General features: G+C 41.7%; 1 protein-coding gene across 5 annotated transcripts in view; it reads right to left on the minus strand.

Annotated features, from left to right (window-relative positions):
- Positions 1-23,025, minus strand: part of METTL24 (methyltransferase like 24) — a 153,805-nt gene extending 130,780 nt beyond the window's left edge. For 2 of the 5 annotated variants that reach the window (XM_081828801.1, XM_081828798.1), the window contains exon 1: positions 22,660-23,019. In XM_081828801.1, coding sequence (XP_081684927.1) covers positions 22,660-22,977 — 318 coding nt within the window. In that variant the 5' untranslated portion in view covers positions 22,978-23,019. Of the gene's footprint in view, positions 1-22,659 lie in introns of all 5 variants that reach the window. The other 3 variants (XM_081828800.1, XM_081828799.1, XM_081828797.1) reach the window with 3 other exon arrangements.
- Positions 23,026-27,480: the final 4,455 nt, after the last annotated feature.

The following is a 27,480-nucleotide window of genomic DNA, read 5'->3' on the forward strand; positions in this document are numbered from 1 at the left end:
TGGGCTGACTCAGAGCTAGGCCTCTAGGCCACTAGTCCAATACTTGCTCTGCTACTCCATGCTGCCTCCATCCCAGGTCTCAGAGTTTTCTCTTCCCCATACCTAGTTTTCCTGTTAATATAGATATTATGTTATTTTAATCCACTGAAATTTTGAGAATGTTTGTTACTGCAGCATACCCTATCCTGTCCTGATACAGGAACCCAAAAGGCACTGGGTAAAAGATGGTTATCATTGTTATGTACCCATCCCCACTGAATCCTCCCAATGCCACAACATCAGAGATTGAATGGTAGGCTAGAAGAGACCGTTGGTTTTATGGACACTCTCAGGGAAATAAGGAAAGAAAAGACGTGGAATCAAAGACAGTTCGCTGCCAAGACTCAGGGAAGTTAGGAGGTGCTCAGATAAAGACCATGATGACCTTCTTAGGATCTTATAGGACCTTTCTGGATTACAAAACAAATCCTACTCTCTGGTCTGTTTCCTAAATGCCTCCTGTCCTGAACATACCTTTTTTGTCCTACCCACAATTCTTTCCTTTATTCACTAGTCAGTTCAAATTCCACTTATTTAGTCCCACATACTTCCCCCAAATTTCCTAACCACCCAAGCCTTTACTATGTGCAAAATAAATTATGCAAAACAGGTTCTTCAACAACAATTATTGCTTGTACTTCTCATTTTATACTTAATCAAATGTTTGGTGTAATCTGTTTCAAGTATGTTGGTCTTGTTTCTCTAATCAGACTACAAACCTGTGAGAACACCAGGTGTTTTACTTCTTTTACAGTCCCCCACAGAAATGATTCCAAGGGACATTTTTACATTGATTTAAATGCCAAGAAGGGAAGAACATGATATATTTCTTGGGATTGAGGACAATTTTTTTATTACTGTGGATGAAAATAGGGAAATACACTAGCTGGGCTTTATAGTAATACTTTAATCTAGCTAAATATAAATACTATTTATTTATTTAGATGGAAATAAGTTATTATCTACCTTAAATGGTTTTTTTTTAAAGATTTTATTTATTTATTAGAAAGAGAGAGAGCATGAGCGGAAGAGAGGGGCAGAGGGAGAGGGAGAAGAAGACTTCCCACTGAGCAGGGAGCCTGCTGTGGGGCTTGATCCCAGGACCTGAGATCATGACCTGAGCTGAAGGCAGTTGCTTAATCAATTGAGCCACCCAGGTGCCCCAACCTTAAATGCTTGATAGATAAAAAGGGTAATAACTATTTACATGCCAGTTATAAAATCTAAGCTAAACCTGTACATATTCTATACCTTGAAATCATCAAGTTAGGTTTTAGCCAAACCTATTTGTTAAGAAGAGCACAGAGCTTTTCTACTACATTGAAAGTTTGTTTTCATTATTCCAAAGAGGGTTGGCAGGTAACCTTCAAACTATAAATACTTGCCACTATAAATTTGATTTGTTAAACGCAGAACAATTAATTGTTTGCATAGAGGTGAAAACTGTTTGTCATAAGGGGCTGATCCCACAAAGCCTTGCAGGGATGCACCTTCTGATCTTAACTGCCCTGATCTAGTTCCCAACATTCTACCTGCACAACTATGCTGTGTATATTCTCTTAAAGGTAAAAAAATGCATTCCTCCTTGTAGGAATTTGTTTTACAAATAAAGTAACTCCAACATACCCTAAAACATGCTGCACAATTTTTATTTCCTTCAACATATATTATAGCAGAAGCACTCTTAACCTCTCTACCAAACCAACCTGTCAGATCAGCTGACACTCAGCATCTTCTCTATCTGTGCTCTCGTGCTGCTACTAGTTTAGTTATATTTTCCCCAGGAGTCATTTGGTTTGTTCCCAAACCAGTTTCTATCAGTTGTACGGGTTACTGAAATTCTATAATTTAATTAAAGTTCAGGTAAACTGATGAAATCTGTGCACATAAAGAAAACCAAGTCAGTAAAAGTTAGACGCTATTTTTAAATGCTGCTACATGAGGTATGAGTGAAGTCACTGTAAGATAGAAGAACAAAATCACTGAATTCTAAAGGTGTTCTGCATGTAGGTTGTTTCACAAAGTGTTAAGTTCTTGCTCTACTTTGAAGAAACCAAAATTGGAAACGAGTGATGTAGCTGAGAAGGGTGTTTTGCAAGAAAGACCAGAACTCCAGCCAGGGGCCATACTCACAACAAAAGACTGGCAAACGAATGTACATGCAGGTTTTGAGTTAAAACAGATGGTGTGTATACCTTTTGTTAATCACTGTTTTAACTACCTTCTACCTAACTGACCAATGACTGCCAACTGGTGACTTTCCATTAGAGGCTTCTACTCACCTTGCTAATTAAATGGTTATAGAGATTCCACAAGCGCACAGAGACAGCGCCCTGTTACTATTAATCAACTTAGAAAGATGCTAGACTAATGTCAGTGTGTAGCTGGAAAAATACAAACATAGAGTAGGACTGTGGATAAGGCAGAAGCGTGGAAGAGATGACCATAACTTCCATTATGTTTGTTTCTCGAGAAGCCATGAAGTTGTCTGCCTTTAAAAATATTTTTTTTAACATTCAACATTTTTATGACATAAAATGAGCACTTATTTACAAATGAAGTAGCATAAAAATTAATAGCAGGGAGGAGTCATTGGCTACTATTGTGAAAACAAAACATGGCTCTTCTCCAAGGTACAGCTTAAGGAGACCAAGGAGGGCTGAACTGGCCCATCAGTAGGAATGTACACCTCAGTACCCCATCTCCCATCAGGCCAAGCCTGGTGTGGTCCCGACTCAACCGGCTATTGGGCTGGACTCCCGGCTCCACCTCCTGAGGGCTCAGCCCAGCCAGCAGTGAGGTGATTCCAGGAGACAAAACCCATCACACTGGGGCAGCTCTCAGTTAACAGCGAACACTAGTTACCGAAGCTTCTACACCACGTTTAGGAATCAGCCATCCCAATCTTAATGGACAAGTCTTACCCCAGCACTCACGCCTCCCTGAGAGAGGGAGGGGTCCTTCGCAGGAGGCCTGGGGTAGCTGAGGCAGAGGTATCTGTATTCTGCAAACTCCTATGACGGATTCTGATCCACTCCCAGATTAAGAATTTAGGGCTCCGTGAGGCCCGCGCTCCCCCTGAAATCAAGCGCAAACAAATGTGTATGCAAACAGAGGTTCACTATTCTAGAATGTCTGTCCCTAGCTTCCATCGAGTTGTTTTCATCAAATTTTGAAACTCCTGTCTACACAGTCCACAGGAAATTTGGGATGAAGCTGAACATAAGAATTCCCTGCACAGAGCCTCCCTGTTGTACTCTCTTTCTCTCTAATTTTTTTCCACCAAACTCCAATCTGCTTCTATTTCTCCACTTCTATTTTTAAATTGAAAAATTTTGGTTTCAAAATAGCTATAATCTAAAAACTCCTCAAATAAAAGACACAGAAAATTAAATTTCCAACCTCCCTTAGCCACCTCTCCCATTCTTATATGGTTTTGTTCTTTAAAAAAAAAATTTTTTTTAATAAGAACCTTAAGAGCACTTTTGATCTGTTTTTCCTATTAAGTTAATGACTTGACCAAACCTATGTGCCTTTATTTTAATTATCCGCATCCTCACTTGCCTATATTTTTTAAAAACAAAATTATACATCGAGATAGTACTCTTTTTTTCCTGTTCCTTGACTCAACGTATCACCATAACAAGGAAGGATACAATGCTGTGTGTGTTAAGCAGGCTCCCATCTATGCTAGTGGTTTGGATTTATAAATAAGAACATTCCCTGTCCAGGAGTAAGGCCCAGGCATTCAGATTTTCCAAAACAATTCTCTGTATCCAGGGTACCCAAATGAAGTCAAACACTTAGGTTTCAAAAGTGGGGTAGCCGTCTGCTCCTGATTGAGGCTAATGTCCTCTTAGTGCACATTAGGTAAACAAGCCATTTTTTTTTTTACTACTTCTGTACAAAATGAATATTCACTATTCAAAAGAACATTCTCTATCATAATTATACAATCAGTTCAAATTTGTTCTTTTTTTTTTTTTTTCAAATTTGTTCTTAAGCACTGTGAGGCATGCTTGAAATTCCAACCTGACAAAAATAGCTAAAATTAACCTTTAAAATAGATTATTTGACTTGGAAGAGATTTAAAAAGCCTTAATATCAAGCCTAAAATCTATAGTAATCAACATATTTTCCTGAGATCCAGATTTCAACATGGATGCTGGTATAGTACAGAGTAGAAACACTACTAAATCTGACCTCAGCTAACCTGGGTTATAATCTCTATTTACTTTGAACCAGCTATTTAACAGGGTCCCTCTTGGTGGAATGAAAATAACAACCATCTCACTCATAAGACTGTTATGAGAACCACTTAGGACACTGACACAGCAAGCTTTTGTAAGCGTGGGAAGAGTTGTTTAAAAGTAAGGTATCGGGGGCGCTTAGTTGGCTCAGTCGGTGGAGCATGCGACTCCTGATCTCAGGGTTGTGAGTTCAAGCCCCACATTGGGCGTGGAGCCTACTTAAAATAAAATAATTTTTAAAAAAGGAAGGTATTGGTATAATTGCTGTTCCCTTTAATACAAATGCTCTAGAGAAGCAAACACATGGATTCCACATTTCTGCTAAATGTGGAATCCCCATTAAATAAGAACATTCTTATTTATTATGTTATATTATATAACATTCCATCCCCATTAAAGAGCACCATCAGGAGGGGGTTCCAGGAGTCTCCCACGGTTAATATATCTTTATCTGAACAGAGAAAAGCATGTAGTTTCACACTGGTCATAAATTCCATGGACTTCTGGGCATTATTTTTAACCGAGATGTAAGTCACGTACTATAAAAGTTGCCATTTTCAACAATTGAGTGGTTTTTTAATATATACAGATTGTACAGCCATCACCACTATTTAATCCCAAAATATTTCCATCCCATCAAAGAGAAGCTCCATTCCCAGGAGCAGTCATTCTCCATCCCCTCTGCCCACCCCCAGTCTCTGACAACCACTAATCTACTTCCTGTCACTATAAATTTGCCCACTGTGGTTATTCCATTAAAATGGAGTGATGTAATATGTCACATTTTGTGACTGTTTTCTTTCACTGAGCATAATGTTTTCAAAGTTCATCCACGTAGCAGCATGTATCAGAACTTCTTTCTTTTTTATATTACACAGTAACATAAATAAGATTTTGTCATATGGATAAACCACATTTTGTGTATCCATTCATCAGCTGATGGACATTTGGGTTGCTTCCCACTTCTGGCTATTCTGAATAATGCTGCTATAAACATTTGTGTACATGTTTTGTGTGAACGTCTGTTTTCAGCTCTCTTGGGTATATACCAAAGAATGCAATTGCTGGGTTATTTTCAGGAACTCTTGAACCCTACTGTTCACATCAGCAGCCTCTGTGTGAACTCATTTCCATGGCAGACAGAAGGCAATAGAGTTCACCAGGAATCCCAAAAGTCACAGGAGGAAATGAAGACATGCATGAAGGAAAGATGAGGTTCTGCGTGAAGCAATACATTGCTGCTCCCCAAATGCCCTAATAATGCATTTCCCCACACCATACAAAAAAAAAAAAAAAAAGCAGTAGCCATAGTTAGGCTGAGGGGACCAACACTGGACCGAACCTGGCATGATTCTCCTAATAATAAGAACAACCAACAGGTAATGAGTGCTTACTATATCCGAGGCACTGTGCTGAGTACATAATATGGATTGTGTAACAGTGAAGAGGATGGGACGCCAGGGTGGCTCAGTCGTTAAGCGTCTGCCTTTGGCTCGGGTCATGATCCCAGGGTGCTGGGATCGGGTCCCGCATCGGGCTCCCTGCTGGGCGGGAAGCCTGCTTCTCCCTCTCCCACTCCCCCTGCTTGTGTTCCTGCTCTCGCTGTCTCTCTCTCTGTCAAGTAAATAAATAAAAATCTTTAAAAAAAAAAAAAACAGTGAAGAGGATGGAGAAAGATGAGTTTTTAAAACAAACGCTGATTACATCCAATTCTGCCTTCCTACCAGAGTGGCATAATTCACCTCTAGGCCAGGCCTGGAAGGAGAGAGGAAAACAGAAGAAGATAAATTGCCTGAGTAAGAAAATGACATGTATCTGGAATTTGTCTGCTGGAAGCTCAAGAGAATAGAGTGGGCAGCGGGGGCTTAAAGCCTTGAAAACAGAAGAAAGGTGGAGCACCTGGGTGGCTCAGTCGTTAAGAGTCTGCCTTCGGGGGCGCCTGGGTGGCTCAGTTGGTTAGGCAACTGCCTTCGGCTCAGGTCATGATTCTGGAGTCCCGGGATCGAGTCCCGCATCGGGCTCCCTGCTCGGCGGGGGGTCTGCTTCCCCCTCTGACCCTTCCCCTCTCATGCTCTCTGTCTCCCATTCTCTCAGATAAATAAATAAAATCTTTAAAAAAAAAAAAAAAAAAAGAGTCTGCCTTCGGCTCAGGTCATGATCCCAGGGTCCTGGGATCGAGCCCCGCATCGGGCTCCCTGCTCCACGGGAAGCCTGCTTCTCCCTCTCCCACTCCCCCTGCTTGTGTTCCCTCTCTAGCTCTCTCTCTCTCTGTCAAATAAATAAAATCTTTAAAAAAAAAAAAAAGAAAGAAAACTGAAGAAAGGAATTGAAGTATAGACAAGAGAAGGCAGGCCCAATGGTGCATGAGTCTAAGAAGAAAATACAGCCAGTAGGAAATCCTCAACAGCCAAGAACACTGTAAGTAATCAATTTTAAGTCGATTTCTGTTTTGAACTGCATTGGTATCTCCCACTATTGCTCTGAGACCTTCAGCAAGGCCTGTGTTGGAGTCACACTGGGGGAGTAAAGAAATGGGCAGAGCAGCGAGGAGAAAGCAGTGGCCTGAGGTGGAGCACTGAGCAGGAATTCAGAGAGAGTGACCTACAAAGGTGAGCCTCAGACGTTACCAGAACATTGGAGGGCAGGGAAAGTGCTGGACCTCGCATAGCACATGGCTCAAGCCATCTTAAGTATTAAGGGCCAGGACCCCAGAAACTGGAAAAGATGGGGTCAGCTGACTGTCATAATATAGTCTGCCCCCAAAACAGACGTGTTAGAAAAGGTGGGTCACCGGCAGTAGTAAACAAACACCAAGATTTAACTCACTTTAACGTTCACTGCATGGCAATGGCCTTAAAACAAAGACCTTGAAGACTTTATGATGACATTCCTATGAATGGTCAGAGAGGACCAAAGCTTTTTTCTCAGTGTCCCTGTTGGAAGGCAAGACCATTCTTCTCATGAAGGTCAGTGGTCATCCCTATGTGGAGGTCATAGTTAAGTGGTCCTGAGCCCACTTCCATAGTAGGGGTCGGCAAAGGTTTTCTGCAACAAGCCAGATAGTAAATACTTTAGACTGTGAGCCAAGAAGCAGATTCAAGGATATTAAGCGCGTACCTACATAACAAGAGAAAAAACAAACTTCCACAACATTTTTTTTTTCAGGCACGCACGTTCTCAGCTTCCCATTTCTTCTTTTTTTTTTAATTTAATTTTATTATGTTATGTTAGTCACCATACATTACATCATTAGTTTTTGATGTAGTGTTCCATGATTCATTGTTTGTATATAACACCCCGTGCTCCATTCAATACGTGCCCTCTTTAATACCCATCAGCAGGCTAATCCATCCCCCCACACCCCTCCCCTCTAGAACCCTCAGTTTGTTTCTCAGAGGTCATAGTCTCTAATGGTTCGTCTCCCCCTCTGATTTCCCTCCCTTCATTTTTCCCTTCTTGCTATCTTTTTCTTTCTTTTTTTTTTTTAACATATAATGTATTATTTGTTTCAGAGGTACAGGTCTCTGATTCATCAGTCTTACACAACTCACAGCTTCCACAACATTTTTACTGATGAAACTCAAAATATAACAATTGTGCACAATTTTTTATCATATAGATCTACTAATGAGAAGAATGGAATTTTGGGGGGATAGTTTTTTGCTTCACTGGGGTTTAAATCCTAACATCAAGTCAGTTGCAAATGTTCATTTATAAGAATCACTCTTAGCTCATGGGCCATACAAAAACAGGTACAGGTTGGATATGGCTTGTGACCTCTGTTCTGTCGTCACCAATGTCTGAAGCAAAGTCAATGCTGGGTGCTCTGTTCCAAGTCTGTAGTGGAATACCCTGATTCACAAATCAGACACCTGGAAGGGACTGTGGAGTAGCTCTTGAAAGATTCAGATGTTCCTCAAACACAGAGGTCTACCACTGCAATGATTAAAATCATTCAACTGGTATTTACTGAGCACCTACTATGTGCTGGTACTATCAGGGTCATGGCGGACACAGTGGTGAGCCAGACATATAAGTGCCCCACCTTCACAGGGAATGAGACTGCAAACAGGAATAAAAGAAAAAGAAGGGCACCTAGTGCCCTTCAGTCGGTGGAGCCTGAGACTCTTGACCTCAGGGTTCATGAGTTCGAGCCCCACGATAGGTGTAGAGAGTACTTAAAACATTTAAAGAATCTTAAAAAAAATAATAAAATAATAAAATAATAAATAATAAAAATTCTAACAAAAACGTATCTGTTACTGTAAGCTTTTATTTAAGATCTTAAATATATACATATCCCAGCTCTCTCTCTATATATATGGCTGAGAATATTATATATGCTTTAAATTTCAAGAATATTGCTATAAACTTCCCTCTTAGAACTGCTTTTGCTGCATCCCAAAGATTTTGGACCATTATGTTTTCATTTTCATTTGTTTCCATGTAATTTTTTATTTCTTTGATTTTTTGGTTGGATCCATTTGTTGTTTAGTAGCATGTTGTTTAACCTCCATATATTTGTGGTCTTGCCAGATTTTTTCTTATGGTTGATTTCCAGTTTCATAGTGTTGTGATCAGAAAATATGCATGGTATGACTTCAATCTTTTTGAATTTGTTAAGACTTGTTTTGTGGCCTAATGTGTGATCTATTCTGAAGAATGTTCCATGTACAGTTGAAAAGAACATGTATTCTGCTGTTTTAGGCAGGAATATTCTGAATATATCCTTTAAATCCATCTGGTCCAGTGTGTCATTCAAAGCTAGTTTTTTTGTTGATTTTCTGTTTGGATCATCTGTCCATTGATGTAAGTGGGGTGCTAAAGTCCCCTACTATTATTGTATTACTATCGATTAGTTCCTTTGTTTTTTATTAACTGTTGTTTTATGTATTTGGGTGCTCCCATGTTGGGTACATAAATATTTACAATTGTTATATCTTCTTGTTGGATTACCCCCCTTATTATATAGTTTCCTTCTTTGTCTCTTGTTACAGTCTTTGTTTCAAAGTCTATTTTGTCCAATATAAGTATTGCTACCCTGGCTTTCTTTTGACATCCATTTGCATAATAAATGTTTCTCCATCCCCTCACTTTCAACCCTCAGAAAAATCTCAAATGATCAACCTAACCTTACACCTTTAAAGGAGCTAGAAAAAGAAGAACAAACAAAACTCAAAACCAGCAGAAGGAAGGAAATAATAAAGATAAGAGCAGAAATAAATGGTATAGAATCTAAAAACAAACAAACAAAACCCAGTAAAACAGATCAATGAAGCCAGGAGCTGGTCCTTTGAAAAGATAACAAAATTGAGAAACCCCTAGCCATGTTCATCAAGAAAAAAAAAGAGAGAGAGGGCTCAAATAAATAAAATCACTAATGAAGGAGGAGAAAGAGCAACCAACACCACAGAAATACAAACAATTATAAGAGAATATTATGAAAAATTATATACCAACAAATTGGACAACCTAGAAGAAATGGATAAATTCCTAGAAACATAGAACCTATCAAAACTGACGCAGGAAGAAATAGAAAATTTGAACAGACCAATTACCAGCAATGGAATTGAATTAGTAATCAAAAACTCCCAACAAACAAAAGTCCACGACCAGATGGCTTCACAGGTGAATTCTACCAAACATGTAAAGAAGAGTTAATACCTATTCTTCCCAAATGATTCCAAAAAATATAAAAGGAAGGAAAATTTCCAAATCCATTCTATGAGGCCAGCATTACCCTGATACCAAAAACAGATAAAGACACCACAAAAAAAGAGAACTACAGGCCAGTATCTCTGATGAACACACATGCAAAAATCCTCAACAAAATACTAGCAAACCAAACTCAACAATACATTAAAGAAAATCATTCACCACCATTAAGTGGGATTTATTCCTGGGATGCAAGCATGGTTCAATGTTTGCAAATCAATCAATGTGATACATCACATCAATAAGAGAAAAGATACAAATATATGATCATTTCTATAGTTGCAGAAAAAGCATTTGACAAAGTACAACATCCATTCATGATAAAAACCCTCAACAAAGTAGGATTATAGGGAACATTCCTCAATATAATACAGGTCTTATATGAAAAATCCACAGCAAACATCATGCTCAATGGGAAAAACTGAGAACTTTTCCCCTAAGTTCAGAAACAAGACAAGGATGTCCACTCTCACTTTTATTCAACATACTACTGGAAGTCCCAGCCACAGCAATCAGATGACAAAAAGAAGTAAAAGGCATCCAAATTGGTAAGGAAGAAGTAAAACTTTCACTATTTGCAGAAGACATGATACTATATATAGAAAATCCAAGACTCTACCAAAAACCACTTGAACTGATAAATGAATTCAGTAAAGTCGCAGGATACAAAATCAATGTGCAGAAATCTGCTGCATTTCTCTACACTAATAATGAAGCAGCAGAAAAAGAAATTAAGAAAACAATCCCATTTATATTTGCACCAAAAATAATAAGACACCTAGGAATAAATACCAAAGATGGGAAAGACCTATACTCTGAAAACTATAAAACACTGATAAAAGAAATTAAAGATGAGGGGAACCTGGGTAGCTTAGTTGGTTAAGCATCTGTCTTTGGCTCAGGTCATGTTCCCAGGGTCCTGAGATTGAGCCCTTCATCAGGCTCCCTGCTCAGCAGGAAGTCTGCCTCTCCCTCTGCCTCTCCCCCAGCTCATTCTCTCTCTCACTCTCTCTCTCTCTCTCTCAAGTAAAAAATAAAATCTAAAAAAAAGAAAAGAAATTAAAGATGACACAAAGAAATGGAAAGACATTCCATGTTCATGGGTTGGAAGAACAAATATTGTTAAAATGTCTATACTACCCAAAGTAATCTACACATTTAATGTAATCTCTATCAAACTACCAACAGCACTTCTCACAGAACTAGAACAAGCAATCCTAAAATTTGTATGGAAACACAAAAGATCCCAAATAGCCAAAGCAACCTTGGAAAAGAAAAACAAAATTGAAAGTATCACAATTCTAGACTTCAAGTTATATTACAAAGCTGTAGTAATCAACTACAGTATGGTACTGGAACAACAACAACAAAAACACCATATAGATCAACAAAACAGAATAGAAAACCCAGAAATAAACCCACAGTTATATGGTCAATTAATCTTTGACAAAGCAGGAAAGAATATGCAATGGGAAAAAGAGAATCTCTTCAACAAATGATGTTGGGAAAACTGGACAGCAACAGGCAGAAGAATGAAACTGGACCACTTTCTTACAACAACACAAAAATAAATTCAAAATGGATCAAGGCCCTAAATGTGAGACCCAAAACCATAAAAATCCTAGAAGAGAGCACAGTCATCAATTTCTCTGACATTGCCATTTTTCTAGCTATGTTCCAGAGGCAAGGGAAACAAAAGCAAAAATAAACTATAAGGACTACATCAAAATAAAAAGCTTCTGTACAGCAAAGGATACAATCAATAAAACAAAAAGACAACCTACTGAATGGGAGAAGATATTTGCAAATGACATATCCAATAAAGGGTTAGTACCCAAAATATATAAAGAACTGATATGCAGCACCTCAGTGGCTCAGTTGGTTGGGTGTCTGCCTTCAGCTCCAGTCATAATCTCAGGTCTTGGGGTCAAGCCTTGTATCGGGCTCCCTGCTTGGCGGGGAGTCTGCTTCTCCTTCTCCCTCTGCCCCTCTGTTCATGCTCTCTCTCTCTCTCAAATGAATAAAATCTTTTAAAAAAAAAGTACTGATACAATTCAACACCTCCAAAAAACAAATAATCCAATTAAAAATGGGCAGAAAACATGAACAGACATTTCTCCAAAGAAGACACATAGATGGCCAACAGACACATGAAAAGATGCTCAACATCACTCATCATCAGAGAAATGCAAATCAAAACCACAATGAGATGTCACCTCACACCTGTCAGAATGGCTAAAGTCAAAAACAGAAGAAACAACAAGTGTTGGCAAAGATGTAGAGAAAAAGGAACCCTCCTACACTGTTGGTGGGAAGGCAAACTGGTGCAGCCACTATGGAAAACTGTGAAGTGTCCTTAAAAAGTTAAAAATAGAACTACCATATGATCTAGTAATCACACTTCTGTGTATTTGCCCAAAAATACAAAAACACTAACTCAAAGGGATACATGCACCCCTATGTTTATTGCAGTATTATTTACAATGGCCAAATTATGGAAGTAGCCCCAGTGTCCATCAATAGATGAATGGATAAAGAAGATGTGGAACATATATACAATGGAATATCACTCTGCCATAAAAAAGAATGTAATCTTGCCATTTGCCACAACATGGACGAAGCTACAGTGTATTATGCTAAGTGAAATAAGTCAGTCAGAGAAAGACAAATACCATATGATTTCACTTATATGTGGAATTTAAGAAACAAAAGAAAGGAACAAAGGAAAAAGAGAGAGACAGAGACAAACCAAGAAACAGACGCTTAACTATAGAGAACAAACAGATGGTTACCAGAGGGGAGGAAGGGGGAGAGGATGGGGGAAATGGGTGATGAGGATTAAGGAGAACACTTATCATGATGAGCACTGAGTAGTATATGCAATTGTTGAATCACTGTATTACACACCTGAAACTAATGCAATACTGTATGTTAACAATACTGGAATGAAAATAAAAACTTAATAAAAATTAAATTTAATTTAAAATTTCAAGAGTAAAAGAAATATTCAATATCCCAATGAATACTGGGCTTTATACCCCACAGACGTACATGCCTATAGCTTTCTGATGCCCAGGGGCCTGCTTCCCAGTCAGCAACACAAGGCTGAACAGAGACCATCTTCATTGACTGAACTATTCCCACAGGCTAGGTGTTTTCACCTACATGCTCTTGTGTTCTCTTCACATCTACCCTGTGGGTTAAGCACCACTGCTTTTCACAGAGGAGAAAACTAAAGTTCAGACCAGGTATGCCACATCCAGTGAGTAGCGGAGCAGAATTTAAACTTCTAACATCAAGTATAAAAAGATGAGCCCATGTCACAGGTGAGTCTGCATCGTAACAAAGTATTTTCATGACATTTGCAAATCCACATAAACAGGTCTCCAAGGATCTCATGTGTTACCTTCACCGGCTTCCCCATATTCTACCCCCAAATCTGCTGGACGATGAGGCCTCCTTCCACATGTGATCTAACACTGTGCTCAAAGAGCATATCGTTAATTAGGATTTTTGAGGGATTTGTTGTGCTCCACTCAAAGTAGATGAAAAATAAACTAAAAACACTTGCTGTCATATTGTGCACAGCAGCAAACACTGTACAACATGAGTATTGCCTCTGATTTGGGGCCAGGTCCTGAGAACAAGTCTTTCAACTTGCTCCAACCAAAAGTAAGCGGTCTCCATGAAGATGGATTTAAACATGGAGTTTGAGTCATCTCCCCAGAGGCCTTCAGCTCATTTAGAGGCATGGCTTTATTTATTCAAAATTTGTTTTTCTTTTCCCCAGGAAAAAAAAAAAAAAAAAGACCTGCAGACCATCATCCCATCACTACTCTGTGCGAGGAATCTAACATAAACAATGTCAATGAGAATCATTGTATTTAACAAACTCCAGGACACTCCACGGCACTGTTTGTAAGATATAAATCGAGCCTTGTTTTATTTCCCTGTTCTGCTAAATTCAGATGTCTGCTTCATTTTAGACCCAGGCCCCCTGAAAAGAGCTTCCCGGGCTTTAGTCAGTACTGTCAAATGTGCATATTCAGTGAGGCGTTCAGAACGGCGAATGAGAAACATGACCTAGACGATGCCCATTTAGATGCGGGTGACTGAAGGGCTACCATACTGTGGTGGCCGGAAGTGGTGCTCATCCAGCATTTCCAGCTCTTGGACTTCTGGGCACATGGCAGGCCTCTGTCCTCCCGTACTGGGTCTCTGGCCCCTGGATTGTGAGCAGGAGTGCTGGGTGTGGCTTCTAGCCAGGACATTTCATAATGCCATGCAAGACCCTCCAGAGCACTCACCCCTCTGCCAAGGTGACTGGCAAGTTTCCAGATGGGGACTGTGCTACCAGCCTGGGATCCAGAGAGAGGTCAACGACAGCACTGGGAGTCACCCCAACCTGGCCCACCAGCAATGGATACACAGCATGAGCAAGAAACACACTGATGTTAGTATGAGCCCTGAGATGTGAAGGTTGTTTGTGATCTCAGCATAAACTCGCCCCTCCTGCCCGAAACTCCAGACAAATGGTGCCATGAAAAAGGGCTTGATGTCTGTCGTGATAAGTTAGCAGATCTGTGTAATTTAGTATCTGAAGCTAAATGTTATTATCTTGTCAGGGAAAGATCCCTCAACCCATAGTTCACTTGGACCCCAATCATCATGTTCTAAAATCTGAATTAAATAGACCAAGCAAAATTGAAGAGAGAAAATAACAGTTGTAACCTTCCAAACTGCCAGTTCTAATTTATTGATCTGTCAAGGTTCTTAGTTGTAAACAATAGAAACCACTCTGACTAGTTAAGCAGAAAAGGAATTGATTAAAGATTTCTTAGCTTACAGAATCTCAAGGGCAGGAATATCACCCTACTCACCAGTGTAGACTACACTGGCCCACTGCTGGGCACAGACACCATGGCTCATTTCACCACCCTGGGCACCGGATACCTCCTCTAGAACCTCGGCCACCATGCCACTCTGTGGTCCTCATGCCACCGACTTCTTCGAATCTCTAAGGTACCAACCAAATTCTCATGCAGGTATACCGTGAATGTACTCAAGGTGCAAGGAAGAGTGAGAAAGTTATTTTTTGGCTTTTTTTCTTAGAAAGGTGGAGAATTCCTCAAACACAGGAGGTAAATTCAAAGGTGTGGTCAAAAAGAATGATAAATAGCCACTACCTATGGGGTCATGAGTCATAGGAAAAACTAAGGTCTGCGATGCTCATTTCAGTCCATAATCAAGTTCCCGGAGCCCTTCTGGTTTCTGCAGCTCTTCCTCAGATCTACCCAGGTAACTCCTCCAATGAATCCCTGTTTTAACCAGTTTCAGTGGACTTCTGTCGCTTGCAACCAAGAGACTCCTAATACAGAAGTAATCGTATGTTAAAGAATCTCAAGCTAGCCAGTTGCAAACAGGGCTGTAAATATTTAGATGCTCTGAAGAATTTTTCAGATTTTTTTTTTTTTGCATTGACAGGAAAAAATCAAAGAACATAAGACTAACTTTGGCTTGAGAACCCTAATTGGGATAATGGGCTGCATACTGATTATGTTTACTTTCTCTACTAAAAGTCCTCACAAATAACTTCTTATTTAAATAAAAAGAAAAATATTGTATCTACAAAGATCTTGTGTGCATGTACCCAACTGAATTAAAAAAATGAGAAATATGGAGAAGATGCCAACTTATTGCCAAATGCTACGTGAAAATAAGGTTATCTATAAGAATATATCTAGGGCGCTTGGGTGGCTCAGTCGTTAAGCGTCTGCCTTCGGCTCAGGTCATGATCCTAGGGTCCTGGGATCGAGCCCCGCATCGGGCTCCCTGCTCGGCGGGAAGCCTGCTTCTCCCTCTCCCACTCACCCTGCTTGTGTTCCTGCTCTCGCTGTCTCTGTTTCTGTCAAATAAATAAATAAAATCTTTAGGAAAAAAAAAAAGAATATATCTAGAGAGATATAGCTAACCAATAAATGAATAACTAACCAATAAAGAAATACACACAGAGACACAGATGGTAGCATATTAAAAAACAAACTAACAAAAAACCTACACTGTGTTTCGAGGTGCTCAGGTTCAAGATCCCTGAACTGGACTAGTTAAAATAATAGAATAAAATATGAGAAAAACAAAACCCTAAGGGCAAAACTGTACAATAATTATACTAAATGGTTAAGGAATGCCAAGGACTTGACTTCTTGGGGTAACTTAGGGAAGGTTTCCCCTTTCTCTAAGAATGGCTTCTGGGACAGGAAGGGGGCTTCTGGGACAGGAAGGGGACTCCTGGGCTCTGTTTCTGGCTGTGGCTAGAGCTGGCTGATCCAAGGTGACTATCTAGAGACATCAAGCTGGAGTTGAGGGAGGCGAGTCTTGTTATGGTCGCACTCTAGGGAGAAGGTCAAGGAGAGCTGGGATTTCCTGAGCAGCCCTGCTCCTTCTCTGCACAGAGTGGTCACTTAACTCTTCCTCCAATTCAGTGAGAAGTCCTCAAGTTTTCCCAATAAATTTCTTTAATTTTTTTTGTTTTCGCTTTTTTTGCTTAAGCTAGGTCACAGCCCATTCTTTCTTGTTTACAACCAAAAGAACATTACATTACCTAAGTATACTCCCCTACAATCTTACTCTCCCCATTATCCAACTCCAGCCTTAAGAAACTCATCTTTCTTTACTAGGAATGACTGAAAAGGGCCTTTGGCTTCTGTGCATCTAGTTTTTGTGTGCCCTGGGGCCATCGAGTTTAGCAGCATTGACCTAACTTGTCACTTCTTAGGAAAAACAATTGTTAATTTTGACATCTGGCTAATGGGTTGCAACTTCAAATGCCTTCGGAGATCAGACAGGCAAAGTAAACGGAGAGAGCGCTGAGCTGGATTCCGTTGGACACTATACGTCCCATCTAATGACATTTATGTTCAAATATTTAAAACACTGTATGGTTCAAACAAAATTCTTCATGGACGAAATCTACCTCCTGAGCCATCCACTAACAACCCAGCTTGCTATTAGTTTAAATTACATATGGTCCTACTCTGTGAGACTCCTACAACTCAATTTTGTTTCAAGCATTTGAACAGGATAAAAATGCTTCTTACAAAGCAGAATTTCCCATCCTCTCTCAGCAGAAAACTCCACAGGCCATCAAAGGGACCCATGTGAGGTCTCCAGAGAACTCAAGGGCTGCTTTTTTAAAAAAGAAGTTTATCAGTGCTAGTAGATTCCTTCTTTCGTGTGTGTCTCACGGTAAATGAAGCAGGCTCCTGTTACTTTCTATGAATCACAGAATAAAGAGCCAAATTCCTTAGAAGCATGAGGACTCCAAAGGTGTCAGCACAGATGGAAAAACCCAAATGCCGACCACCCTTGATAGTCTCCAGTTTAACTACACAACTCTGATTCTCTTCACAGACGAAAAGGGAAATCCAATTCGAGGAAACTGATAGCGTTTTCTTTTCCTTGGAAAATGGACTGGGCCAACTGCACACAAAAACCTAAAACCTCCACTGCCAATTGTTGAAAAACAATGGAGCCTCCATTAGCAGTTCCTTTGCCCACAGAATGCTCTCTGAGGAACTGCGGGGTTTGGAAGGAGTACAGAGGCCTATTCCCCGTCTCAGACACATCAAAGTTTTAATCAAAACCTGCTTTTCTTTCTGAAACCAAGCAACTGCTATTTCACACCCACATATTGCTGGAGCTCATTCAATTACCCTCGACGACTTTGTTTAAAATGAAAATGCTTTGCCTCCTGAGGACAGTGTGAGAGGATTGATTAATGTTGTTCCCTGAAGGACAGAAATGCAGGTACAAGGCAAAAATCTAAGTAGCTGGAAACTACTGCTGGGCCCTATTTTACAAGCCATTCAAACCTACCTGCAAGTATTTTGTAAAGAATAAGGACTTCTAAGGCAGTTGGCTTTATCAAGGGACTAGACTATGCATCTACCTCTTCCCCCTTGATGAAAATCACAGAATTAGAAAACTAAGATGATGAGAAGTGAGGAAGAAAGACCAAATTTTTCCAGATGGTTTTGCAGAAGAGGAAACAGCTTTTTTTTTTTTTCTTCTGACACATTGTTCCAAAGGATCCGTAACTAACAAACCAAACCAGCACATTGCTGGTTTCTGTGGCTCTGTGACTCAGAAGTCACTTTTCTATCCAACATATTAAATGTCAAGTAAAATATCTCCAATAAGAGAGAAGAAATTTCTTTGGGAAGCTTGGTTCCTGTGTTGAGTGCTTCTCCTACACAAATGAGCCATAGATTGTGCTGCTGTCTTTTACATGGTTTGCTAACCTGTAAGACAAACATCTACCCAAGACTGCATAAAGAAGCATAAATCGGGGGCGCCTGGGTGGCTCAGTTGGTTAAGCGACTGCCTTCGGCTCAGGTCATGATCCTGGAGTCCCGGGATCGAGTCCTGCATCGGGCTCCCTGCTCGGCAGGGAGTCTGCTTCTCCCTCTGACCCTCCCCCCTCTCATGTGCTCTCTCTCATTCTCTCTCTCTCAAATAAATAAATAAAATCTTTAAAAAAAAAAAAAAAGAAGCATAAATCGGGGGGGCCTGGGTCGCTTAAGCGTCTGACTCTTGATTTCGGCTCAGATCATGATCTCAGGGTCCTGAGATTGAGCCCTGCCTCGGGCTCCATGCTTAGCAGGGAGTCTGCTTGAGATTCTCTCTCTCCCCCTTGCTCTGCCCCCACAAATAAATAAATAAAATCTAAAAAAAAAAAAAAAAGAAGCACAAATCATGGAGACCGTATCTTAGTCCTCCACAAATGCCCCCCACAAAGAACTTGGCCCATGTAATCACAGTATATGTCTAAGAAAAAACAGAAAGAAACAAGAGAGGAGGAAAAGGAAAAAAATGACAGGGAAATGGTTATGCATGTGTGGTATGCAGATTTGGGAGCCTAAGAGCTCTGACGGAAGGCTTCTGTCTATACAAAAATGCATGGGTTCCAGGGTAGTCCTAATGCAAAAAGGCAGTATTTATCCATCATGCCCCCATTTCACAGTGCTCTAAGGTAACCACCTCTGCTGTGAAAGAAGTAATATTTAGAGCTAGTTCTTGCATGGCTGGGTGAAAGAAGGGGAGGAAGAAAGAGGGAAAGAATTATATGAGGACTACACTTCACTTCTCTTTTTTATAACAGATTATTTTCTTTAAGAGAAGCATAAGCTGTGATTAAAGTGGCAATATAATTGCTGAATTTTTGTGCCTCTAACACCTGCAAAGGAAGCACGTTGACAAGAAACCCTCAGCAACCCAATTATTTCATGCAGGTTTTCATCCACCCCAAACGCCATCCTCAAAATAGAACGGAACTTTTTCTCCTTCGCCAATCTGGTAGGTGCCTTCCACAAAGTAACCAAGAACCTAAATCACATTGTTTACCACTATTCTCAACAAACAAAATTTTAAGTAAAATGAGATCCAAGGTTTTTAACACATAACTTTCAAACTTTCATTATATCAATTATTTAATGGCACATTGAGCTTACATTTCACATCTTGATAGGAGGCTAAAAAAGGAACAAGATTTGTCTTCAGGGAGATAAGAGATCTCAAACTCTGTTCCCAGAAGTGGGAGAACAGATTAGATAACTGGTCTTTTCAGTTTTGAGGAACATTATAATTCAGCTGAAAAAAAAAGGGTAAATGAAACAATTTCAAGATTCCCACTATCTAGGAATGTGAGGAAGTTAGAATGTATATCTTGAAAAAAAGTAAATAGGGGCGCCTGGGTGGCTCAGTCGTTACGCGTCTGCCTTTGGCTCAGGTCATGATCCCAGGGTCCTGGGATCGAGCCCCACATCGGGCTCCCTGCTCAGCGGAAAGCCTGCTTCTCCCTCTCCCACTCCCCCTGCTTGTGTTCCTGCTCTCGCTGTCTCTCTCTCTGTCGAATAAATAAATAAAATCTTTAAAAAAAAAAAAAGTAAATAAAGAGATAGCTAGGGGAAAGGAAATCCAGGGACAATTCTTCCTTAGGAGGCTACAAAATTAAACAATATTTTAAAAATAGCAATAAACTCAGTTCTTTCTTATACATTTTTAACAGAAGACATTTAGAGTTACACATAATAGGCTGAAGTGGTAAGATTCTTATATTTTTTACGTATCAGTGTCTCAGGAGTAAACATTTCCTAGGGGTCACTCTGGGAAATACAATCCTTTCCATCAGGCACAAGTGTGGGAACAAAACATTCAAGCTGAAATGGATTACCAGGTCGTAGCATGTACAGAGCAACTCACAAATCAGAACGCATTTCTATTGTCATTCCCAATTGGGGAAAGATCAGCATGGAAGGAAGTAGGACTGATATGGGAAGGTTTCCAGGCGATGACCCCTGACCTGAACGTTCAAGGATGGAAAGGGCATGAGTCATAGGAAAGGAGGATGGGGGCCCCACACACACACAAGTAAGAGAATCAGCATAAGCCAAAGGAATGGAGATAAGTTACAACAAATAACATTTGGAGAACGACTAAGGCTAAAGACTCAAGACAGATGGGTGAACATTAAAGCTACGATTATTGAGTGCTTATAACATACTAGACTCTAGGCATATATTCCCTTTTGTTTTCTCTAATTTAGTTTTAATAAAACAGAGCCCCAGGGCTCAGACCCAGGTGGCTCATTTCTATTAGCCACCCTCACTCCCTAGTTGATCTCTATAGTCTCATGGCTTTAGTCCCACTTGTACACTGATGACTCCCACATCTCTATCTTTAGCCTCAATGTTTCCTCCAACCCCAGACTCATATGTCCAACTGCCTGTTTGACATTTCCACCTGGATGTCTACAAGATATCTCAAATTCAAAATATTTAAAACCAACCTCCTGATTTCTGTCCAGCCGCCCCCCACCAAAAAAAACAAAAGCTAAACAATAACAAAAACTTCTCCTCCCTCCCTCATCTTCAAAATACATCCAGAATCAGACCACTCCTCACACCTCCACCTCTACCACCGCCTGAATCACAGCAGCAGGCTCCTAGAGGGGATGGACGTGAACGTCCCCTCGAGTCACCCTCTGAGTCTGTGCATTCCAACCCTTCCCATTTGCAGGACAGGCTCCAGTTACAGATACTGTGGCCTGAAGTGGGGACCAAGATTTAAGAGTGATTCTTGGACAGGTGACAACAGAAACAACGGAGGCTGAGGGCGGATATGAGAGGAAAACTACAGGGTAGGGTTGAAGGGACATCTGAGGACATGGAGAGAACCAAAGAACTTGCACTTTTAAGAAATACTGAGCCTTCGGTCAAACGTCCCCTCATGGTTAGCCTTTTTTGACCCCTCAGCCAGAGTTCAAGACTTTAAGTACAGCATTGGTCACATTACTGGAGGCCTAAGCTGAGTGCCTCCGTCAGCGGACTTTGACATCATTTTGTGCCCCCAGCACCTGAAGCAGCACGTGGGACCTGGGAAGCCCGTGGCAGAGGTGTGCTGGTGGCTTAACATGGTGCCATGGAAAGTGCATTAGGAGCATGAAGAAGGGAGTGGAAGACCAGATTAAGACTTTACTTGGGAAGTGAGGTTTCAGAGATAGAAAAAAGTATTTGAGTTTATCCAGGAAGATAACACCGAGGGCCGGGTGGGTACAGCAGTGGTCTGGCACATCAGAGGCAAGGCTTGGGGGAAAGGAAAGCAGGGGAAGAAATGGTGGGGTGTGATACCAAAAAGTAGGTTAGACTGGGAAGCTAAAGAAAGCAGCAGAGTCAAAAGAAGAGTTTTTCCTCTCCCCAAGAAGCGCACGGTGGGGGACAGGAGATGTTTAAAAGAAAAAAGGATGAGCCGCCGACAGAAGTTGCCCTAGAGGATGCAGTTAGGGTTAATGGGTCATGAGGCCCAGGCCAGCTCATAACCTGCTGTTCTTAATCTTTTCATCCCCAAGTACCTAGTAAATTACTGAGCTCCAAAGGAGGGTAGGAAGCCAGAGGCTTAACAACCAACCAGAGGTTAAATTTGAACCACTCACTTGAGGTGTGAGTCAAGAAGTTAATGCGGTAGGAAGAGCAACACTGTCGAGTGCTGTAAGACAAACCTAGGTTATTACTTCAGTCCTCGAGGTTCCCATTCACTTCCCGTCAAGAGGTGCTGGGGCTCGGCTTCTCACCCTGCGCCAGCCACCCTGCCAACATCTGCAGTGGAACTCAAGGGAAATTAGGCTGGAGAGTGGGATCTCCATCACCGCGATGAAGGTAGAGTGGAGAGGCCACTCACAATGGCTACCCAGCCCGCTTCGTCCGGGCCTCAAGGGGAAAACCGGTGGCAAGCACAGAATATAAACAAAACCCCAACACCTTTCTTTTCCTTTCCCTGCCCATCACTCATACCCTCTCCTCACTAAAATGTAAGCTCCTTGAGAGCAGGGCTTGGCCCTTCATGGCGGGATGCGCGCCTAGCAGGGGGCCTGGCACGCAATGGACGCTCAGCAGATATTGGTGGAATACTGAATGGACTCGGCTCAGTCCCGCTTCATTACGTCTGGGCATTGAAGGATGCCAGCCGCTGAGGTGGGAGAAGCGGAAGACTTCCCTGAAAGTCCCAGTGGGGCGGCCTGCGGCGCCGAGCGGCGGGCTCTGAGCGCGTCGGGGAGGGGGATTCGGCTGTCAGGCCCAAGACTGCACCGTTTGCCACTGACCTTCCGGCGGGGACGCCCGCGCGGGACGCAGCATCCCGGCTCCGGCGTCCCGCTCCCGCCGCCCTCCGGAGGCGCTCGGCGCCCGCTGCGCACGTAGGTCACCTGCCTCCTGCTGGCGCCGCGGGGCGGGCCGGGCGCGGGCGGCAGGTGCGGCCCAGGCGGCCGGGGAGCCGGGCCCGGCGGGGCGCTGCGGGCCGGGAGCCGGGGCCCGGAGGGCCGCAGCTCCGCGCACAGTCGCAGGCCGAGCAGCAGCGCGGCGCCGAGCACACACCGGCGCAGGGCGCCGCAGCCCCTCCCGGGCGGCCTCTCCCGCGCCATGGCGGGGGGCCGGGCCCGGGGCTGCGCTCCGCGGCCGGCGGCGGGGAGGTGGCCCCGCGGGCCCGAGCCGCCCACGGTGGGAACTCCCCCGCGGGCCGGGGCGCGGGCTCGGACCCGCCTCCCTCCCCGCGGTCCAAGAAAGCCTCGGCGTAACCTTATCCTGCCCGGCGGAGCGCGCCCGGCCGCTGGAAGGGGCGAGGGGCGCCGGGCCGGGCGGGGGCGCGGGGGCGCAGGCGGCTCGGCGGGGCAAGAACCCGAGCCCTGGGTGGGGGGGGGGTCCCCGAGGGGGCGCCCTCCACCCCGGCCTCCAGAGCCTGGCGGAGTTGAAAAGCTACATGGCCAGAAAAAGCGCATTCCTAACGGGGTCCTGGGTGGTAACTTCATTTTCTAGTATTAGTATTGTTGGAGAAACACAGGAGGATAGGTGAACTGCCAGGTTTTGCTACAAGGAACAAGTTCTGATTGTCAAGCAGTTTGTGCCATTAAGGATAAAAATACTTCGCACTTAGGCTCGGGTTTACAACTTCCCTCCCTGAAGAAAGAAGGGAGGGGGAGGAGAAAATAGCACCCGATACCGAATAATCAAATTAAGAGTTATTCCATTTCTAAATTCTGCCTGAAGCCAATCCATGCTTTCTCTCTGTGTTATGAAATGTGTGGGGGTGAAGGAGAGGGAAAGAGCCAGCGAAGACATCTGACAGCAGGGAGAGAGAACAGAAGTTACCATGGCATGATGTAAATCAAATTAATTTAGCTCCAAACACACACCTCCCTGCTGTCTTGCAGAGATACAGAAGGACAAATTTATCTTTCGGCAAAATGCTCCCCAGCTGGTATTTCCATCACCACCTTGACCTTAATTAATCAGGCTGAACGCTTACAGCCTGAAGTCCGGTGTTGACTGTTCATTTTCAATTGTTAGAATTCTTTCCCACAACCTATTTGAGGTTTGGGCTTGGGGTTTAGGTTTGGATTTGGGTTTGTTTTCTTCAGCTGTGGCCATTCTTTTTATGCTCTACACTTTTATTTTCCATACTTCTACAGGAACTACCCCCCCCCCCCCACCTATCCTCTTCCCTAACAGCCTAAGGCATGGACACAGAAACCAAATATGGAGCCCCCTTCCTCCACTCCCCACATCTCAGGAATTTTCCATAAGGAGCCCTCCTCTCTAAAATCTCTCTAACTTAAGAAAGACCCAATCTATTCTTTGCACTGTACGAAGCACTTGGGCTATTTCTCTACCTCTAACAACCCAATGTAGTCCATTCCCTGGGCCACACCAGTCCTCAGGCTCATGAGTGTTTCTTTACGAGTGACTTTTGGTTTTTTCTTAGATGCAGCCCTCAGGCTGTTGCAGATTGGCTTTGTTTTAAAGAATCCAAGCAAGTACATTGTCCCTGACCCAAATTTTTAGAGAAAACCTCACATCCTGTCACTATTTATTTATTTATTATTATTTTTTGTGAGTAAAGTGATAGAAGTTTATTAAGTGAAGATACAGAAAAAGCTCTCAAGAGTGAGAGGGGTCCCGACAGGGTTGCCAACGAGGGCCTTTAGGGTTGCTCTTTTATAGAAAGCTAACCAGGGAACTTAAATCCTTTCAACATCTCTACTGGTAACACCTTCAATGGCTTACTTCCTTTTTAGGGGCTGGTGATTCTTGTTGGTCACAGTTGATTATCATAAAGACACCCACCCCGCACCTGTGACTATTTAAATAATGAGTTTGGGTGTCAGACTTGAACTATGTGCTGAAGCAGGACTCTGCCTTTCAGAAGCTATGAGACTTTGGACAAAGTACTTAACCTCTCTCAGCCTCCATTCTCTCATGTGTAAATAGACCTATATATCTGGTAGGATACAAAGATTGCATAAAATATTAAAGGTTCAGTACCTAAATTCACAGAAGGTATTCAACTGATGGTAATTACTTTTATTATTTACCATTAAGGAAAACCCTGGATTTTATCATGAAAGATGAAATTTAAGCATTGATTCCCAAGTAGGTAAACATAAGAATGTATAAGAAGTTTTATAAATATCTTATACATTGTCTAGAATTAGGAGTATCCAACAGTTGCAAAAAACAACCATTAAGACTCACAAACGTACCCCATTCAGTTGTATAATGGTGTAAAAATATTTAAGACATGAGGCGTATTGTGCTTGATCAACCTGGATCACCACTGTCTGTTGTAGACTTTGCTAGAGGTTTTATTTTCTATGCAACCAACACAGTGCCGCTAACTAAAGAAGTAATCTTTTTGAAGATTATGATATCACTAACTTATGCCCTCTGCGCATGTGTTGAGTTACCCTCCGGGGGGAATCATGAGAGTATCCTATATTATGAAAATGGGGATATTTAATAAGACTCGACTGGAGGTGGGAGGGGGCACACAGAACAGTGTAGCTCTTGAAGAAAATGGGCAAGATGACCTCATATTTTCCCTTATCTCATTTCTATGGTTCTCTAATAATGTTTCCATTATGAGGAAAAAATCCAAATAAAGTGCAATATTTAAATGCCCTTTCCCCTCATCTTTTACAACTGTCTCTATGTGTTTATTACTAATAGAAAAGAACTGTTCATTTGTATGCAGCATCATTAATTTTCTAGGAAGAAATTTCCCACTTTTAACTTGCACATATTTCCCTGTGTCATGGATGATAATGAATAGTGCAATAGGTTAGTTCGTAGGCTGGAGAGGAAAATCTGATCGCTGCCTTAGCTGACAAGCCATCTTTCATTCACAACATTTGCTTTTCTCATGGAGTTGAACTTGCCATGTTCGTTTCTGGATATGTTTCAAAAATGCAGATAATCACTAACCACTTAGTCATAGGTTGGTTACTTAAATGTGCAGGCCAGTAAACCACAAAAGCGTTTTCATCAGATCACAAATTATATCCTTCTTGAGGTTTCAGCCAGCAAAATGGGTAAAACAGAACATTTTTCCCACTAATCTCCTAGACACCGTACATTTAAATTAGCACACATGCGGTAGTGTAGTGGTTCTCAATTAGGGGTAATTTTGCCTCCCCGAGGACATTTGGCAATTTATGAAGACATTTTTGGTTGCTACAACAGGCAAGGGTAGGAGGAAGATGCAACTGGCCATCTAATGGGGAGAGACCAGGTATGCTGCAAGATAGCCTCGAATGCAAGGAATAGCGTTCCGCAACAAAGAATTATCCAGCCCCAAATGTCAACAGAGCTGAAGTTGAGAAACCTTGCTGTCACAATAGATATTAATATGGCAATTTTTAATGACAGACTGTCCAAAGAGAAAACAGAAGCTGAGAGACAAGGATCCTCACCTCTCCAAAGTGGTTATTTCCCTTTCACTATGAAGTATCCTGCCTGAAATAAAGTAATCAAATTTAGAAAGGACTAGAACCCCACCCCCACCCAATCCATGTAATACATGCTCATTGAGGAAAATGTACACAAAGCAAAAGAAGAGGTCAACAATCATTCATATATCATGATTCAGAGATAGCTATCCCGTAAGACTTTTTTCTATGCATATATGCATATAGTTTGCAAAAATGAAAACATATTATACATATTTATTTATCATCTGCTCTTGTATATGGTACAAATATTTACCTATTAAATCATATGATGTTGGGATTTGGCTAGAGACAATCCGGTGGGGGAGAGGTGGGAAATAGCTGGGGGTATAAATGAAGCAAGAAGAACCTTGAGTTTATAATTGTTGTAACTGGATGATGAGGTTCACAGATCTCTATTATTAAGCATGTTTGAAATTTTCCATAATAAAAATGTCATTGAACAGTAATCTATTAACCTAACATCATTTTAATGGCCACATGTGTTATAATTAAACCAATCTTCCACTGTTGAATAATTAGATCATTTCCAAGTTTTCATTCTATAAGCAATGCTGTGATGGACGTCTTTATAGCTAAATCTGATGGATCTCAGGTGGACTGAAAGGAAAGAAAGAGGTCACGGATGATTCCAAGGATATTCCTGAGTAATTGGAGGAATGGAGTTGCCATTAACTGAGAAAGAAAAGATTTAAAAGTAAGAATAGCTTGGGGTGGAAAATCAATTTTGATGGTTTGATTTTGATGGTCATGTTAAATTTTGGAAGCCTATTAGACATGTAAGTGGAGATGTCGAGTAGGCAGTCTCATTTAAAAGACTGGAATTCAGGAGAGCAGTGAGGGCTGGAAATCGAAATTTTAGATCATGGGCATATTAATGTTGAATAAGGGAGGGAAGAAATATTTGAAGGCTTAGCTCAGGGTCCACCAATTTATGGTCAGGAAGATGAGGAGACATCAGCAAAGGATACTGAAATAAGTAGACAGTAAGGGAACAAAATGTGTTGTCCCAGAAACCAAGTAAAGAAAGTATTTCTCAAAGGAAGACACTGAGAGGTCTAATAAAATGTGGGCTGAAAACTGCCCATGAGATTTGGCAACATGATGCCTTGTTTATTATCAGCTTTCCCAACTAGAATGGAA

This window comes from Leptonychotes weddellii, chromosome 8 (genome assembly GCF_054177405.1).
Source record: "Leptonychotes weddellii isolate Sample4059 chromosome 8, ASM5417740v2, whole genome shotgun sequence".
NCBI lineage: Eukaryota > Metazoa > Chordata > Mammalia > Carnivora > Phocidae > Leptonychotes > Leptonychotes weddellii.